The sequence below is a fragment of the Apostichopus japonicus genome, chromosome 16 (assembly GCF_037975245.1).
Source record: "Apostichopus japonicus isolate 1M-3 chromosome 16, ASM3797524v1, whole genome shotgun sequence".
In the NCBI taxonomy this organism is placed as follows: domain Eukaryota; kingdom Metazoa; phylum Echinodermata; class Holothuroidea; order Aspidochirotida; family Stichopodidae; genus Apostichopus; species Apostichopus japonicus.
Window position 1 is genome coordinate 26774660 of NC_092576.1, and position 21339 is coordinate 26795998.

The 21339-nt window shown below is 37.2% G+C and overlaps 1 protein-coding gene across 2 annotated transcripts in view; it reads right to left on the minus strand.

Moving 5' to 3' along the window:
- LOC139982026 (uncharacterized) overlaps positions 1 to 21339 on the minus strand; it is a 98385-nt gene that overhangs the window by 63749 nt on the left and 13297 nt on the right. For both annotated transcript variants that reach the window (XM_071994525.1, XM_071994524.1), the window contains exon 3: positions 667 to 805. In XM_071994525.1, coding sequence (XP_071850626.1) covers positions 667 to 805 — 139 coding nt within the window. The remainder of the gene's footprint in view (positions 1 to 666; positions 806 to 21339) is intronic.

Genomic DNA, 21339 nt, shown 5'->3' on the forward strand with positions numbered 1-21339 from the left:
TATCAGATATATATGTGCTCACAAAATGTGTACTGTGTAATTAAATAACATCTATCAGAAATGGTTGACACTAGTGAGCTACTACAAGGGAGGGATTGGAAGGGTGGAGGAGGTGTGGAAGCAAAGGGTGAGCATATAGGAAAGGAGGACATTTTATGCTTAAGGGCTATCAGATGGTTAATAGGGAGTAAAGACTCTTGCACAAAGAAACGTCTGATGCCAGTAATCTGACCTAGTTTCGAATGAGGTGTTATAGACGTGTTAGACACCACCATCCATCCCAGAAAATACACACACAGCTTGCTTATCGGTAATTAGACACTAGTGTGCAGTCAGTACATGCAGCTGCGGTCAATACCCATGTGCAGCACAGTGTATATAGCAGCAATGGACATCTCAGGTCCAGATAAAAGATACAAAGGTATCACGTTGCATTACTCTCTGCATTTTATAACGACAAGAAAAGAACTTCACTTACAAGCAATGGAATGTTAACTTTTTCAGTTTACTATTTCAGAGTTTACTTTTTCAGAGGGCAGCACACGGTTTGGGGCGAGTCATGAATGCCTTTAATGTAGAACATGGCTGGGATGCTATGGTGATAAGGTAGTCCTGTATGTGAGATACCAATTTAATGATCATGTGACCCTGTCACCTGATACTCACCTGTAGTTTGGCAAGAGGTATGATGTCACAGTTCTGTGGCCTATGCCAGACAGTCTGTTGCAGCATTTCATTGTAATAGTAGAAACGGGAAGTGTTTGGATCAAACAGTTCCCACCACTGGTTATTGTCTCTCTTTTTCCTGTAGAAAAACAAAAAGTAAAAAGATATTTCAGAAAAAGGAACAATTAGTAATAACGAAACTGACATAAACTTTGACATACTGTACGGAGGTAAAACATCATGTATAAATGGCTTTCAAAACAGCCATAAATTTCAATCACGTTCTGAGGGTAACTTTTAACCTCACTTCCTTTTAGATACTGTAGTAGCTCCTTGACTTGATTCTGGTACTTAACTTGGTACTTCATCAAATATAATGGAAATTTCATTACAACAAGAGCCCAAGGGCACTGTGGTTCCTTGCTTGGGGTATATGACAATACACATAATATTATCAAGCAAGATTGGGCTCAAATAGTCCTAGTAATTGTGGTCCTACATGTTCCCATAAAGTAACCAACACTATAGCCAACACTTTTGTGATCACAAAATGTGATCGGATTTTTGTTCAAAAGGCACTTTTGAGATCTAAATATGGCATCGAAAATGTAAGAAATATATGAGACCTACAAGCGTGTCAACAGATATGATAACATTGGTGACCTCAGATGACATGACCTTTAAGTTTCAAAAAGTTCCACCACCCCATTCACAACTTGTCCCAAAATATCAACCATGTCACACCTTGGCATTGAGATTTAATTGCATTAAATGTCTAAAAATTAACTTTGAACTTGTATACATAACTTCACACACAAAGGTCACACGGAGGTCAACCAATTGACATTTTTGATCGGTGAGACCTAAATAGAGCATGACCATATACCATTTGCAACTTGTCCAAAAATATCAACCTTGTCACACCTTGGAACTGGGAGTTATTGCATTAAATGTGTGAAAATTAACTTTGACCTCATACTTCGCACACGAAGGTCACACGGGGGTCAACCCATTGACATTTATGATCAGAAGGTACCTTTAACATCTGAAAATAGCATCAAAACTGTAAAAATCCACAAAACACGAAAAGGTCACCAGAGGTCAAATTGAGGTCAAGGGTCACCCAGATGCGAATCGACAATTGGATTACATTGAAGCAACTCCCAACCCTAAAGGACAATTTGTTCTCAAGTTATCGCAAAAATACTAGTTTTTTATCATTAATTGACCTTTGGTGACCTTGTATCACATGACCGTTAAGTTTGAAAATATTCCCCTATACCATTTGCAACTACTACAAAAAAATCAACCTTGTCACACCTTGGAACTGGGAGTTATTGCATTAAATGTGTGAAAATTAACTTTGACCTCATATAACTTCGCACATGAAGGTCACATGGGGGTCAACCCATTGACATTTATGATCAGAAGGTACCTTTAACATCTGAAAATAGCATCGAAACTGTAAAAATCCACAAAACACGAAAAGGTCACCAGAGGTCAAATTGAGGTCAAGGGTCACCCAGATGCGGGTCGACAATTGGATTACATTGAAGCAACTCCCAACCCTAAAGGACAATTTGTTCTCAAGTTATCGCAAAAATACTAGTTTTTTATCATTAATTGACCTTTGGTGACCTCGCATCACATGACCGTTAAGTTTGAAAATATTCCCCTATACCATTTGCAACTTGTCTCAAAATATCAACTGTGTAACACCTTGGCACTGGGAGTTATTACACTAAATGTCTGAAAATTAACTTTGACCTCATATAACTTAACATACAAAAGTCACCTTGGGTCAACTTATTGACATTTTTGATTGATAAGACCTAAATAGAGTATCAAACTATACAAATTGAAACATTTTTTTCTTTGCCCATTTTCTACCCCCAAAATACTAGTTTTTTAACATTAATTGACCTTTGGTGACCTCGGATCACATGACCGTTAAGTTTGAAAATATTCCCCTATACCATTTGCAACTTGTCCAAAAATATCAACCATGTCACACCTTGGAACTGGGAGTTGTTGCATTAAATGTCTGAAAATTAACTTTGACCTCGTATAACTTCGCACACGAAGGTCACACGGGTGTCAACCAATTGACATTTTTGATCGGAAGGTACCTTTGATATCCAAATCTAGCATCAAAACCAAACATTTTCTTTTTTGCTCGTTTCCTCCCAAAATAAGCACATTTTTTCTAATGTGACCTTTGACCTTTTGACCTTGGTTTCAGATGTAGTTTAATCTCCTGATTCCAAAAAACAAAACGACAAGTCTGTACAACCATCCTAACTCCGACCGAAAAACTTTGACCCGATATAACTTCGCACATAAAGGTCACACGGGGTCAACCTATTGACATTTATGACCAGAAGGTACCTTTGACATCTGAAAATAGCATCAAAACTGTAAAAATCCCCAAAAACACGTAAAGGTCACCAGAGGTCAAATTGAGGTCAAGGGTCACCCAGATGCGGGTCGACAATTGGATAACATTAAAGCAACTCCCAACCCTAACGGACATTTCGTTCTCAAGTTATCGCATAAATACTAGTTTTTTATCATTAATTGACCTTTGTTGACCTTCGATCACATTACCGTTATGTTTGGAAATGATCCCTTACCCCATTCACAACTACTCCCAAAATATCAACCATGTCGGACCCTGTCAATGGGAGTTATTGCTGTTTTTAATATATTGGTTTTTGGCATCTAACTGACCTTTGGTGACCTTTGCGAGCACCAAAAACAATAGGGATCTTCCTCTCACTATGGGCTATCCACCCAACAAGTTTGATCATGATACATCATTTCCTTATTGAGATATCGTGTACACAAGCCAAGCGTCACATACACACACACACACATACACACATACACACACACACACACACACACGCCAAGTTGAATGCATAGGTTCCTTGCTTTGCAAAAAGCAAGGAACCAAAAATCAGTCCTTTGATGGTTTGAACTACCAAGAATTTGAAGTGATGGAAAAAATGATTTCAAAATACTTTCCACTTGAATAATGAATGCTAAGTGTTGTCAAGAAAACAAACTTTCCAGGAAACACAGGTAGGTATTTACTAATCGTTTTGTATTGTCAGTTACACCTTAGAGTGACTATTCATTATATATATACCAGGGGTGGCCTTAGCTGGATTCCAATCTAAAATCTATAGTAATAATACTCACAGAGTTTGGAGAACTCTATGATCCACACAGGAAATAATCTAGTGTTTTAATCTAGGTACAGTATTTACTATTCATTTTGTAATATCAGTTACACCTTAGAAGGGGTAGCCTTAGCTGGATTCTAATCTAATCTATAGTAATCATACTCAATAAGTTTGGAGAACACTATGATCCACACAGGAAATAATCTATCTAGTGTTTTAAGCTAGGTATTTACTATTCATTTTGTAATGTTAGTTACACCTTAGAAGGGGTAGCCTTAGCTGGGTTCCAATCTAATCTATAGTAATAACACTCAATAAGTTTGGAGAACAACTCTTATGATCAAACAGGAAATAATCTAGTGTCCTTATTTTGTGTAACTGTTTTTGCAGGCTCTGAATATATTGTCTCATATACAAGACTATACATCTTTACACTTGTATTATAGCAATTGGATCATTTTGCATCCTAGCATTTTGTGATGCCATAAGAGATAAATTATTTCCTGTCTAAATGCAACAGGAAACATCAACACGTCCATTGAGAATTCCAAACCTTATCTGGTTTTGACATAAATTTCCACGAGCGACAGGCTTACCTGTCTCCTCGCGACCAGGTAACGAGCGGCGGAGTTAATTGTGATGGAAGCAGACAATTTCCCTGCTAGTAACAACACCCCACCCATACAATAAGTACCTTTGTATTGTATTGTATTGTATTGTATTTTTTGTATTGTATTGTATTTTTTGTATTATATTGTATTGTATTATATTTTTTTGTATTGTATTGTATTATATTTTTTTGGTATTGTATTGTATTGCAATTTTTGTATTACATTGTATTGTATAATATTTTTTTGTATTGTATTGTATTATATATTTTTGGTATTATATTGTATTTGTATTTTATTTTTTTTGTATTGTATTGTATTTTTTGTATTATATTGTATTGTATTATATTTTTTTGTATTGTATTGTATTGTATTATATTTTTTTGGTATTGTATTGTATTGTAATTTTTGTATTACATTGTATTGTATAATATTTTTTTGTATTGTATTGTATTATATATTTTTTGTATTATATTGTATTGTATTATATTTTTTTGTATTGTATTGTATTGAATTTTTTGTATTATATTGTATTGTATTATATTTTTTTGTATTGTACTGTATTGTATTGTATTATATTTTTTTGTATTGTATTATATTTTTTGTATTGTATTGTATTGTATTTTTTTGTATTATATTGTATTGTATTATATTTTTTTGTATTGTATTGTATTATATATTTTTAGTATTGTATTGTATTTTTTTGTATTGTATTGTATGTATTGTATTACATTTTTTACAAGTATTGGACATAATTTACTGCTCAAATGTTACCAAGGTATTGTGAAACCTTTCATTTGTCATTGTTTGGTCACATACTAAGGTTCTGTTTACTACAGTAGCTAATACATTGGATGTTTTTAGTTTATATGTCATATATATATTTTTTTTTAAATAACTTTTTGAACTGTCATGACAGAAGACGTCCTTAAAATTTAATGAAACAGTAATGTCACAGTAATTATACTAGGAATACCATTCCAAGTGGCCACTGATGCTAAAATGTTCATATTCATTAGAGGGGGGGGGTAATGCCCACCCCTGACCCCTATTTAACTGGTTTGAAATAAGCCAGGAAACCCCTTGAATATCCGTCTGTAGGTAATTGAAGTGATCTCTTAATTTCCTCTAATTATAATAATTAGTCACTTTACTTTAACCACGTAGGCTTTTAATTATACCCAGACACTAAATGGTGATGATTTTATTGTGTACTACACAATCTAATCCTCCCTTTTATGTAAATTCTCCATGACAATGGTTGTCCTTTCCTATTGTTACAGTGTCCTTCCATATTGTACAACACTCCTTAACAATTCCTGAGATATCTAGATATCTAACTCTTTTGTGCCTTTCTCAAGTTCCTCTAATTGCACACATGTAAATTATATACATATGTATATAGGGATGTGCTCACAATGGAGGCTGCGCCCAGCAGTTCTGAATGCCGCCCAGCACAAACAATATTTTAAACATTTCCGTCCAGCACTTTTTTGATGATAATTTAACAAATTTTACCATAACCAAAAATCTGGGAGAATACATGGCACAGAATAAGAAAAACAGCACCACCTTAGTATACTTCATGCGCAAAATTTGTCCAGTGGGTAGGGCGTACCGGTACCCCACCCATGAGATACCTCTCCCAGGGTGTGGATCACACTACCGCACAATCTGCCCGGCACTCAAATATTCCTGAGCACATCCCTGTATATATATGTAAATGATACTAAGTTCTATATAAACCACACTGTGGCATATATACTGGATACGTACACAGCTCTGTACACTGTGTCTGAGAGCTGATTTGTACACCAGGCCTGAATACAGTATGTAGATATATATGTACAGTTGAACACATAACAGTAACGGCATCTACAGTCCCATATTAAACTGTACAGTATAGTTAAGGCCCATAAATATGCCAATTACAAAAGTTATGAATTGAATTTAGTGCTTACACAGGAACCAGAAGGCAAAACTTCAAAGAATTTTAACAATGTAGTTAATATCAACCCCAAGTAGATAGATTAACTGTCTTCTGCCTGTGTGCAGAGTGTACACTGTGTGTTAAACTCAGTACATACCAAGAAGAAGATGGTCAAGTGCAGTACTATACTCCCCAGGGGGTCTCCATAAGGCAGCTGGAAAAGGTGGGGGAGGGGAAGGGGGTTGGTAAGACTGAGACATAATAAATGAAGGCATTATCAGGACCTAACAAAAGATGTGGGATTAAGGGGGGGCCCAAACTTGGGGCACACACACATTTTACTTTCTAAAAGAAAACCATAAATGGCCTGAACCCTGGAATGGGGTTAAAGAGTATTTTGTTCACTTGTAAATTGCACTGTAGGCAGCAGGAGGGTGGAATTGATCTCTTCAGACCTACCATGATTTATCGCCATTTGTTTAATAGGATTTATCAGTCATTATAAATAATTAGTCATTAAAAATAATAAGTCATTGAAAATAACAGCAGTCATTAACGATGCCACTCGATAAACAAATTGTGATCGCCAGGATCCCTGATGGACACAATGTTGCATGAGTGTTACAGTAAATAAAATCATAAAATATCATCATCATAACATACAAACTTGCAAATCAGATTTTTTTTTTCCCCTCAAATTTTACAAACTTGCAAATCAGATTTTTTTTTCCCCTCAAATTTTTAAGCTTTTTCTTTACAGATAAAATGAAAGCTTGAAACTTCTGTGTTTTTTTTTTTTTGTGTGAATTATCAAGGTATTAGAAATGCATTATATTCGTGGGATTTTGGCAATGAATGAATAACTTGAATTTTTTTTTTTTTGACCAAAATCAATACAAAAGGCTATTCTCTAAAAAGGTTTGGGTAAATAGACAAATAGTACACGCTTCAGTAACTGCCCAGTGTACACACATAAAACCCACACAATAGCCACTTAGAATTCATAACAATGGCCTTCTGATTGGTACAAAGCTGTGAAGGGTATGTTTAAGGGTATGTCAGGGTTAAAGTTTAACCTTAAAATTCTTTTTATCTACGTACAGCATCCACAGTATCGCAAAATGAAATCAGAAAAACAAAAACTTTATAAAAATATTGTACTTAAAGTATCACAATACAGTAGGTAAAGTGTTGGGAAAATTTGGCAATAGTCCATTATATCATTATACATATCAAGAGAGAAGGTGGGGGCGGGGGGGGGCAGGGGCTGGGGACTTTAAAGAAAAAAAGCTGGATGCTTGATAACACAAGTTTGGTGATAAACACTTTATAATAACAACTTGACAACTTAACACAAACTGTATAATATGTGGGTTAACACGAAAACAAAACAGAAACCATAGCTCAGTCAAATGATAACACCTGTAGACAAATAAGACAATTACACATTAGCACCAAGTGTATCTAACCAATATTAAATAAATAATAAACATGTCATTTATAATTCAAAGGTTATAGTACACTGTAAACAATCTCACAGACTTTAAAAAGCAGAGCACCAACTTAACACCTTCCACACAATGATATTAACAACAGTACAACACCAACTTTGCACTGCATCAACATTGGCATTCACACATTTATATCATGTTCTAATTTAGTACAGTATATATCACAGTATAAAATCTTGTGCTAGGAGAGATTCAACTCTCTCCTCAGTACCATGCCCTGTCTTAACACTACAAATATCTCACCACATTCTCTCACTGAGTCACTGTAGACAACTACACATTAGCACCAAGTGTATCTAACTGATATTAAAAAAATAATAAACATGTATAATGCAAAGGTTATAGTACACTGTAAACAATCTAACAGACTCTACAGAAGCAGAGCACCAACTTAACACCTTCTGCACAATGATATTAACAACAGTACAACACCAAACTTTGCACCGCATCAACATTTGACATCCACACATTTATATCATGTGTGCTTATAGTACAGTATATATCACAGTATAAAATCTTGTGCTAGGAGAGATTCAACTCTCTCCTCAGTACCATGCCCTCTCTTAACACTACAACTTAATAAAATATCTCACCACATTCTGTCCCTGTGAGTCACTGGTTTCTTTGGTGAAGACACTCAAACAAAAGATACTATTTTAATAAAATTACATATACAGATGATGAAAAAATGATTCATTTCATCTGTCTCATATCACCTCATACTGTAAATAAGATGACTAATGGGGTTTACCCTCCTCACAAGATATAAACTGCACTACAGTGTGTGTGTAAGCTACATAAATTACCGACTAAACTTATAGGTTTAACTGAATTAAAAAAACCCAAGCAGGATACATTACTGCAACCTATACTATTACTAACAAATACGATTAAATCTTACAATCAACATGCCTTGGTTTAAGGACAATTTAGTTCAATTTCTGCTGTTTAGGAACAGGAGACAAATTGGCTTCTTATCTTCTGTCTTTCTCTCCACACAGAGAGAAACAAAGTTCCGTGGCCTGAAACTCGAGGTCAAGCACAGACAAGGGGAGGAGGAGAACGAGGGAAGGATAAAATTAAATGAAAGGGATGAAGCGTGAAAATGACCGGCGGCCTGTGGCGGAAGATGACATGAACCAAATCAAATCTGATTCGAAAACTTTGAACCCCTGTGAGGAGAGTGGAACGGTCTTTTCGAGCAGTGCAGTGTGAACTGAAAGCGATATCAACAAGAGAAATTTGAAGAATTATTTGGAGGGGAGAGGAGGAGGGGGGGGGGAACGATAATCAAATTTACCCGTTTGTTAATGATGGATTGAGGGAGGGCTCAGATTTACAGTTTGAAACAAATGGTTCTACTGCCGCTGCAAATATTTAACTGAATCCGAAGGATGTGATAATGGCTATTAATTTCAATACAATTCATTATATTTTCAATATATTTTTCAATATATTTCAATATATATATATATATACATATACATTTATACGAATATATAAATATATATATATATTTATATAAATATATATATATATACATATACATTTATACGAATATATATATATATATAAATATATATACATATATATACATATATATATATATATATATATATATATATATTTATATTTCTCCCCTCTAGCTGTACGAGGTAGTTAACAGTTTCTATAGGGTTTCTTCAGGTCATCGAAAGGATATTGACAGCAATGACAAGGCAGATTTTTCATTGTCTTTTTTTCTGTTGTTGCTCTGTTTGAATGACATAAAATAAAATGGTTTTGTATACATATCATATATATAATAAATATAAAATATTTTATGCTAATAATATAAAATATAGTCAAAAATATAAAATATTTTATAAGAACATTCTAGATTTTAAATCCCATACCTACAGTATTGGTATCAAGTTTACACTTTTATCAAGTTTAACTCAAGTATCAAGTTTCCATTTTTAATACCAGGTGTTGACAATATTTTGAGATTAGCAATTTATCTGTCAACACACTACCTTCAAGCCTATCATGTAATAGAAGGCGCACCTTTTTTTTCAAATGCTGAAGAAATGTGCCAACAATTTCAAAATGTTATGATATCCCCTTTGTTAGTAGTTGAAAACAAGTAGTGTCTGGTGACAATGTTTTTTAATATTTTTTCATTATCTATATCTATGTGAGCTTAAAACCGTGACTAATTGAATATCATCATTTTATCTATATTATTTTCAAAATTAGGGTTTTGTCAGGGTTTGTCAGGGTTTTGTTATTTTGTTGTCATTTAAAAGCATGAAATGAGCGCTATATAAATTTGTTAAGTGATTATAAAAATAATAATAATAATATTTTTTTTTTCAATTCTTCAAGAGATCTAAGAGGCTGTCATTATTTCATAAATCACATTTTATAGCTGAGTGTGATGAAATAAATACAAAGGGGTTGGCACCGACTACCAGAGGTTGGATGGAAGAAAATTGATTGACATATACCTCTGTCTATGATTTAGTATTGAAGCATGATGGAATTCTTGTATACACTTCAGCAGAATTTGGTAGATAGGTAGACTAGTTGTGGTCTGTGTTCATGTTAGCTGACGATTACAACACTTGGTTAACCACATATAACAATCCACAGAGGACTTGGACCATTAAGCTTGTAACATGAGGCTAACCACCATTACAACATTATTTACAGCTGTCTTCTTGACTTTATAATCACCCAGTCCCTGGATGAGGAATGCAGGGATGAGCAACTCCATGCCAGTGTACCCTTACGAAAAAGATATTTAGCAATTACACCGCTGAACTGCACGCACGTGTAAGTTACATACAATGTGTGTCTATAGTGCAGTGTACAGTCCCCTTATATTCCATCTGAATGAATGCACCGTACGTACAGTAATGACCGACTTGTAAAAGGAGGGTGAACCATGACTGGTGAAAGAACAAAATATGTTGAATTTAAACATCTGAGATGGGGAGGGGGAGGGAAGGGGAAGTGAGGGGGTAATGCTAGGCAAGAAAATCAAACAACTTGATCCACTCTCAACCTCCCTCCCCCACAAAAGCCCACCCCCCCCCCCACAGCCCCATCATATCGAGAGAGTAACCATGTGATCAAGAAAGTGTAACGTCAAGTGCTGGTATCACTAAGTCCCTTCGAAAGCTGGAGAATAGATATAACTATATATATTACGGCATAGTCTTGGTTCAGAGTTGGTGAGCGATTTAATATCACTGGACTGTATATATGTATGAATATTTATACATGGCTTCCAGGGTAGTATATAAGCTGCTCCTGCTGTTGCCTTTTGAAGTTTGATACCATAGAGAGAGCTAGCTATATAAGATGTACCTTACAATGGAATGACAGGCTGAGAATATATAATATTGATATTGTACAACTGAGCTCAATACCCTCCCTCACCTTGCACTGTAAACTGATACAGTGTGTTAATATGTCAGTAATCCAATATGAGCATTTGTTTTATTTATTATTACATGGTGGTGCCTGCATCCATTGCTACTGTACTACCCTCCCCTCACCTTGCACTGTAAACTGATACAGTGTGTTAATATGTCAGTAATCCAATATGAGCAATTTGTTTTATTTATTATTACATGGTGGTGCCTGCATCCATTGCTACTGTACTACCCTCCCTCGCCTTGCACTGTAAACTGATACAGTGTGTTAATATGTCAGTAATCCAATATGAGCATTTGTTTTATTTATTATTACATGGTGGTGCCTGCATCCATTGCTACTGTACTACCCTCCCTCACCTTGTACTGTAAACTGATACAGTGTGTTTATATGTCAGTAATCCAATATGAGCATTTGTTTTATTTATTATTACATGGTGGTGCCTGCATCCATTGCTACTGTACTACCCTCCCTCACCTTTTACTGTAAACTGATACAGTGTGTTTATATGTCAGGAATCCAATATGAGCATTTGTTTTATTTATTATTACATGGTGGTGCCTGCATCCATTGCTACTGTACTACCCTCCCTCACCTTGCACTGTAAACTGATACAGTGTGTTTATATGTCAGTAATCCAATATGAGCATTTGTTTTATTTATTATTACATGGTGGTGCCTGCATCCATTGCTACTGTACTACCCTCCCTCACCTTGCACTGTAAACTGATACAGTGTGTTTATATGTCAGTAATCCAATATGAGCATTTGTTTTATTTATTATTACATGGTGGTGCCTGCATCCATTGCTACTGTACTACCCTCCCTCACCTTTTACTGTAAACTGATACAGTGTGTTTATATGTCAGGAATCCAATATGAGCATTTGTTTTATTTATTATTACATGGTGGTGCCTGCATCCATTGCTACTGTACTACCCTCCCTCACCTTGCACTGTAAACTGATACAGTGTGTTTATATGTCAGTAATCCAATATGAGCATTTGTTTTATTTATTATTACATGGTGGTGCCTGCATCCATTGCTACTGTACTACCCTCCCTCACCTTTTACTGTAAACTGATACAGTGTGTTTATATGTCAGGAATCCAATATGAGCAATTTGTTTTATTTATTATTACATGGTGGTGCCTGCATCCATTGCTACTGTACTACCCTCCCTCACCTTGTACTGTAAACTGATACAGTGTGTTTATATGTCAGGAATCCAATATGAGCATTTGTTTTATTTATTATTACATGGTGGTGCCTGCATCCATTGCTACTGTACTACCCTCCCTCACCTTGCACTGTAAACTGATACAGTGTGTTTATATGTCAGTAATCCAATATGAGCATTTGTTTTATTTATTATTACATGGTGGTGCCTGCATCCATTGCTACTGTACTACCCTCCCTCACCTTTTACTGTAAACTGATACAGTGTGTTTATATGTCAGGAATCCAATATGAGCATTTGTTTTATTTATTATTACATGGTGGTGCCTGCATCCATTGCTACTGTACTACCCTCCCTCACCTTGCACTGTAAACTGATACAGTGTGTTTATATGTCAGTAATCCAATATGAGCAATTTGTTTTATTTATTATTACATGGTGGTGCCTGCATCCATTGCTACTGTACTCTCTCTCTGGGACAATTGCTCTCCAAGTAAGTCACACATCATTGCACACAGAGTTCAAAACATCTCCTGATGATTTTTTCAACAACTTTTCAGGGCAGTTACATATTGCAGCCTTCTAGGCAAACGACTCGTCCTCCGTCATCATCGCTGCTCGGTAATTATGAAAGGGGAGTCCTCCGACCTATTCCCCAATCTCTTCAAATTTGAAAGCTGTTGTACAATCCGAGAGGCAGGACGGGGAGCGAAGCGTCGTAGTCATCTTCGTCTTCCATGATGTTTTTTTCGGGAGAGGAGTGGGAAGAAAGCTGGCTGTTAATATATCAGCACAGCTGAGAGTTGGATAATGTTACCATGCTATAAATATCAACAGATATATTAATATATTGTAGGATTACATATGACTGGGCTTTAATATCAAAGTTCATTGCTGGAGGGGGAGGGGGGGGGGCCTCACAGAGCCGTGTATAAAGTGTTTAAAACATACTGAAAAACACTTTCAGAAACTTGACAGCAGCTAGGCTTACTTCATAATGTTGAATTATTTCTAAGTGGATTTTTCCTTTCATGTCTGCGATAAAAACATGATCCTTTTGGAAGAAGTACAGCTTGTCGATAAATTTATGAGGCGTGAATGATTTATTCCTATATTGGGTATAACAACAGGAGAGGGGGGGGGGTGGGGGGAGGGAGAAAGCAAGAGAGGAGGCAGGGGTATAGAGTAGATATTATGTGAGCAGAATATTGATTGAGATATCTTTAACTGTATATAATTCAATAACTACTACAGTCCAATTCCCTTCTCACTGTTGCTGTGTGGTATTGTCTCCATTGTATATGACTCCTGGTCTTAATGATGACTCCTAGCCGGTTTTTATCACATCTACCAATATGTAGAACCTTTTGGGTATGAATCTATACATATCCCTGAAAGGTTTTAATGTGTGTAAGATATATCCAGCAGTGTCTACCCCTCAAAAGGTCAGACATCCTAGATTCCTGGTAACCCTACGGTCACCCCCTCGTCTTAATACAGAGAAATCCGTTTCATTTGAGGATGACTTTGGCCTCCAGCTCTGAGGCATAAATGGTGAGAGGAGGTGTCACCGCCTCTCTACTAAATGGGAACGTCACGGGTCAAAGGTCATGGCATTAGCGGCGAAGTCAGTGGGAGTTAGGACTATGTGAAAAGAACTCACTGTTATTAGGGATGACATGAAAGTAAACAGAGCCAGTGCATTATAACCTCTGGGACCTACATAAATGGATACCGAATACTACCGGTTGGTGGGTATCGATTAGATTTCGGGACATTGTAGATTTACAGATCTGAAAACTAGAAATTATATGTAAACTGAGAGTTGTAGATTCTGACGAAGTTGACGGGTTTCCCCGAGAAGATTATTCTGGGATAGGAATCCACACGTGGGTCGGGGAAAGATTTGTCTAGTGTGCGTCTAGAGCAGGGGTGGGCAATCATTTTTAAATTAATGGGCCAGATATAAGGAGTGAAAAATTGATTGGGCCGCACCTTACCAACGACCTGCTGTTGATTTTAAAACCTTTGATTCCGAGGACTTTCAAGCAATTGGTGTGTGTACTTAATCTGTATTCACAAAAACATAATGTCAATACAGCATGATTATTGGCGATAATGGGCTTACCTGACAGCATCATTAGTGCCGATAAATTCTAAGCGGCTAGCTCGATTTTTTTTGATGATGTAAAATAGATTGATTTTTTTCTCTTTTTCTTGAGACATGTCATGGGCCGCAAAAAAGTCACTGGGGGCCGCATGTGGCCCGCGGGCCGTAGACTGCCACCCCTGGTCTAGAGCAATCAAATCTCGCTGACAACAACGAACAGGAATGACGTTGTATCCCTTTTATATCAATTCTGTAGTCCAAGCTAGTTGTTATGCAATTCTCAGGGGAAGGGGTTCTTGCGGGTGGGTCCTGCAGTCCTCGGTTTAAGATCCTGGGTCGCAGCTTGAAATGGGATGTAATATCATTTAAAGATGGCATCTGTATTTACTATTTAGCTGCAAATTGTTCAAGTGGGTGGTGGTCTGGAAGGCCACAAGAAGGGGGGGGGGGGGAGGGGAATAGTGCTAAAATAAGCACTATATGGATTCTGAAATTATATCATATATATGCTAGATTGAAAATGATGTTGTTGGTTCCTCAGTGCAGGGGTCTTAAAGTTAAGGTTAATCCTGGATTTAATACAGTTTTATAAATTATGATAACTCAACCACAACATGTTCTGTCAACACTCATATATATCAGCAATAGAGCGGTACCCGTTGGATGAATTTCAACACCATGTGTCTTTCACTATTAATTATTTTAAAGTGCATTGTAAACACATTAAAGATCATTACGGCCATATAAATTCTGAACAAGATGCCTTAAGGCTATAAATAAGATCTGTTAAGTACTGTAGGATTAGTTCACATACATATAATTATTGCCAAGTCTGTTCCATATAATGCCACATTACCAGTACATTCACAGACATTTTAATTGCTCCAAAATTCAGTGAAATTTAACTCATTCAAAGCTACAGTAGGCTTTACCAAATTCAAATCAAAGATTTTTCATTTTCAAAATCCATCCCCCCCCCAACCTCCGCTTCCCATCCAATCATTAATAAATACCTACTTTGAAATATAACTTTAGTAAGTTTCCACTTTTTAGTTAGTTACAAAACTGCCAATGTGATATTGCATAAGTCTGGGGAAATTGACCATAATCAACTGTCCACAACTTCCTTTCATCATTTGACGTTCTGACCCCAAATATCATCATGATCACCACCCTCTCATATCATTAATATCTGAGAAAGAGAGGCAGAGAGGGGCAGAGAGAGCTGATAAACTCACAGAGCTATTAGACTAGGCATGTAAAGAATGTCACTGGTATACAGCCAGTACACTCTACTATATCGCACAGTACATTACTGTACTCTGTACTGTAGGTATAGCATAGCACGATGGGTATACTCTCCCTCTCTCTACAGTACATACTGCAGTATTTATTGTAGTCTGCAATGATCAATCTGCCCCACCATCCCCCACCAATGGGGCTCCTATAGAACCTTCCATCCTGCAAAGTGTGACAGTCAATGTGTATGTATCGTTGGTCCTTGCTCTTAATAGCCTTCTGCTCACTTAAAGATGTTGAACGAAAAATGATATGGTTTTGCTGAGAGTAATGAATCAAGACCGGAGGACTTATTTGATGAAAAGAAAGATCTAATGTTTAGAGTATTGTTTATAAAATTGTCAAAAAGTCAAGTCATATCCGCTAAATGTTGATATTTAGTTTATGTCACTTTTTTTTTCATTTTCTGGAGAGGGAGGGATGGTTGGGGATGGGGAGAGGGGGGGGGAGAAGGGAAGAGACAGCATGGACACAAACCAGGAAGCTAGAAACTATTCTTAAAATTAACATTAAGTGATTTTTTGCACGATTTGATCTATTCTTATATCGACTTGTACAGGGAATATGAGCACACTATGCATCCCTCGAAACTAGTGACACAATCTTCAACAGTAAGATGCCATTGTGCACACATGGATCCATTCATGCTCCATTACTGTACAGCAAGTAGTCCTGTCCGCATTGTGACTTTCCGAAGGTCAATAATTTTTAAAGTAATGTATAACAGTCTTTATGTACTGTACTATGATATAAAAAAGCCACATAATTTAACCAACACAAGCTTTCTTCCTTATCCTGTATTATTAACCAGGCCAATTTTGCTTGCTGACTGCTTTTGAGAAAAGAGCAAAAATTTGACTTCTTGGCAAACTCACCCAGCAGGGGATGAAATTACTTCCAGTTGCTTGGCTAACAACAAAGCCCTGACCACTGACTTTTCTACACTGACATGTTTGGTTTCATACAGGGTTTTGGCTTGCATCATGCTGCTTCAATTAGTAATATATTCTGCAGAGGATAAGGTCTACTACGCTGGCTGCTGAGGTGATATACAGGACCGTATACATTATGAATAATAATATAATAATAATATATGCAAATTTATATAGCGCCAATATCCAGAGGAAAACTAATGCTAAGTGGCGCTAGTGCTAAGGGAAAGGCAGTCAAAAATAGATAAGTTTTGAGTCTGTTTTTTGAAAATGTTAACTTTGGGTGCCGACTTGATGTGCAGTGGAAGTGAGTTCCACAGAGTAGGAGCGGCACTAAAAAACCATTGTTGACCAAATGACTTGAGCTTCCACTTAGGTACATGGAACACTAGCTGATTTGAGGATCGGAGAGAGAGGGTGGTGGTCTTCCGACTGAACATACTACGCACATGTATACATGCATGCAGCTGGGGCTATTGAAAATGAAAATCATTTTAATGAAGTTCTTCGGTCCATGGAATGTACGCTGGTAATATTGTAAACCACACAGGAATTATCTAAAGGCCATTATCAGTATTGCTCTAACATACAGTACATGTAGCTAGATTATCAAACACTGGTCACTCATGCTGAAACATTGACAAGCAAATTACACAGTTTCCACGGTGATGAGCAAATCATTTTCCTGAGATATTTGTTTCATTTAATACAACTCCTCTGTGTTTGAAAATTGTTGAGAGAGTCGGAGTCCTCTGGGAAATGACTTTGCATAACATTTGCAATGGTAAGCTTGCACGCAATGAATTGACATGCGAACATAATCTTTAATGGATATTAGTATTGTGCCCAGAATTCAGCATGCTAAACTTGCTAGAATTACAGAAAAGTCCTTTCCTGGTGGTTCTGACCATTAAAGTTATCCCCACACATTGAATAGTCTTTCAATTACATGTACACCACATTTAGTACAGCCCTGTTGTTGGATATACGCTACGTAATGGCTGTACATACAGTAATACCTTCCTTTATTGGTATTTACTTTTGTCCAAATTGAAATCTGTGAATGACTCAAGTTCTTCAGAAATGTCTCTATCTCTAACGTTGATTCTAAAATACCTTCAAGCACACTCAGACTTGGAATCATTCCCCCCCCCCCCCTCCCTTTTTCTTTACAGTACACTGTTCTGTTTACCATTTAATGTGCAAGCAAGTCACAAGCAAGCTTTTAGTATTGGTATGTACCTGTAAACCACAGTGTAGATATACAGTATGATATATCATAAAAGAGATAAGGAAGTCCAATAGTGTCTCTAGTTTGTGTACACTGAATTGATGAATCAGGACCATCGAAACTGTGAATCTAGAGACAACATCAATAACTACAGTAGAATGTGATGGCAAGTTATCATAATAACATGACTTGCTTTCAAAATCTACAGAGGATTTGAAAGACAAACTTTTGTAATCAATGCAGTCTTTCTGGGTTATTTTGCCACAAGGTGAGAGGACAGTGGATTTGGTTGTAAAATGTGAAGAGCAAATTTGAGTAGTTAGTTTTACACAACACTCTACCGGCCTTTTATACCCTGTTTCTGTCAACATTACTCTTTGATGTGCAAACTTGTAGAATTGGTTTCTACAAGGAAAAACTATAAAAAATGCAGTTCTGTAAGACATACTTGAAGTCAAGTCTCTGTTAAGTTTTTTACATTTCTCCGAACTTGGAACTTTGTATTTTGTACTCCGAGAGACCAAATTTCTTGTCCTCGTATTACTAACCGACAGTTTAAAAGATAAACTTGTCGAAATCATAGTACTGTTTCCCCCTCTTTGTACTATCTACCTACAACATAATATATCTGTCCCCGTGTTCCATCTATAGTCTTGTTTAATTTCAAAATGACACCAGCCACTCTCCTATAGTTCTCTCGCTCTTTCCCCCTGTTGCATTATTAGAAAGTTTGTAAACGATGATTGAGCAGAAAGGTGCCGCTTCCATGAAGAAGTGCCTGCAGGAGTCACTGGTGTACTTGCAAATAATTAAATTCACCAGACTGGGGAAAGGAAGACAGACCATATATGCAGGTGTAGTTGATCATAATCAACTGAGAGCAGCCACACACTGTAAGCACACATTCACACTGTAAGTTTAATAGCTACACATGGTTCAATGTAGCCAAGCAGGGTACTGTAAGCTACTGTGTACAGCACATATACATAATACATTACAGCCTTTGTCGTTTACCTCCATTTCATATACAAAGTCTGTTCAAAGTATATCTCTTTCGAGATCCGGCTTTAGGAATCACAAATGATTTTCGAGTTGGTTAGCATCAGGTTTTGATCTCCAGAGCGAGGCAAAATATGTCACCAAAAAAAGAACTAGTATTGTTCGATACAGGTGACGGACGCCTACAGTGGAATTACGACCTTCCTTACCGGTTTCGAACCTCTGGACATACAATCAGCGTCCTTAGCCTAGTGGTTAGGGCATTTAAAGCGAGATCTATATCTATATATATCTATATATAAATATATATATATATATATATACATATACATACATATATACATATATGCCCTTCTCCTCAAGGACAAAGACAGGTTCCTTCCCATGTCTCCATTCCAAAACCAAATATGGCATTCATTTCAGCTTCCACGGTTGGCGTCTGAACTGATACCAGGTAATACAAATCAAATGTGTAAATTTACATTTCTAACCCAGCAGGAGTTAAACATCATTTTTCTCTTGTGGGGTAATTTGATTTTTTTTTTTTCTGATGTTTTTTTTTTCCTTTTTCTTTTCTGTTTTTTCCTTTTGTTGTTCTCAAATTGGAATAGTAAAAAGACCATTACAGGCAGTATATAGCAGTAGACAGTAGTTCATGGTTGAATACTTACATGTTGCACTGTTCAGTTTTACATGCATAAGAAAAAGAGATTTGTTTTCTTATTAGAATAGTCCCCTAGGCCTAATATAGTGGCACTATAAATATCCTACTGATTTTAGTATTTTTGCATTCAATTTTATTTAGGGGATATGGGAGAGGGGGTAAGGGGGAGGGTAAGGGTAAGGGAGAGGGGGTTAGGGAGAGGGGGTAAGGGAGAGGGGGTAAGGGGATATGGGGTAAGGGAGTGCAGGTAAGGGGTAAGGGAGAGGGGATAAGGGGGAGGGATAAGTGGGTAAGGGGGTAAATGGGTAAGGGAGTGGGGATTAGAGAGTGGGGGTGAGGGAGAGGGGGTAAAGAAGAGAGGGTAATGAAGAGGGGGTAATGAAGAGGGGGTAAGGAAGAGGTAAGGGAGAGGGAATAAGGGAGAGGGAATAAGGGGTAGGGTAAGGGTAAGGGAGAGGGGGTAAGGGAGAGGGGGTTAGGGAGAGGGGGTAAGGGGATATGGGGTAAGGGAGTGCAGGTAAGGGGTAAGGGAGAGGGGATAAGGGGGAGGGGGTAAGTGGGTAAGGGAGTGGGGATTAGAGAGTGGGGGTGAGGGAGGGGGTAAAGAAGAGAGGGTAATGAAGAGGGGGTAATGAAGAGGGGGTAAGGAAGAGGGGGTAAGGAAGAGGGGTAAGGGAGAGGGGTAAGGGAGTGGGAGTAATGAAGAGGGGGTGAGGAAGAGGGTAAGGGAGAGGGGGTAAGGGAGTGGGGGTGAGGGTAATGAAGAGGGGGTGAGGAAGAGGGTAAAGGAGAGGGGATAAGGGAGTGGGGGTAGGGGGGTGGGGGTGAGGGGGTAATGAAGAGGGGGTGAGGAAGAGGGGTAAGGGAGAGGGGGTAAGGGAGAGGGGTAAGGGAGAGGAGAAGGGAAAAGGGAAGGAAACTGGGAGGAGAGAGATAAGGAACAACATAACAAGAAATTAATTCATCATTCAGCCAGTTATTCCTACAACATTATATTATGTCAACTCAAACTCTACTGCCCTGAAAGTCAATTGGGTCTTATTTCTTTTTTATTGTTATTATTATTATTATTTTTATTATTATTATTATTATTATTACTATTATTCAAACGTTTTATATCACTTATCTGTGAGCTAAAAAACGCCTGAGATGTCATTGTTGAAATGTGACATTTAAGCAGTTTCATGAATTGACCAGACTCCAGTTTAGAATGTTAATGGTCATCAATGTTGTTCCATGTCAGCAAATTAATATGGGGGATCAGAGCCTGTAGGAAATTACTTTTGGAAACTTTTTTACTATTTACAATTAGACACTTGAAATGTCTACAGTGAAACAAAACGGCTTGGATGGTGACAATGAAGTGAAGGCCTATTAAAAATCAAACCATTTGTGACCATTATTAGACTTCCTGGCATATTTGGGGACAACTCCAATGACCTCTAATTAAACAGGCGCATAAATTATGCATTCCGTTCATTGTTTGTGTGTGGAGAGTAAGGAGGATATGCATGATCATGATGTTCAATATTGACCAATCACTGCCTGGCTCTGAATTACGAACTTCCTCACACGAGATCACGTACATCTTCCACACA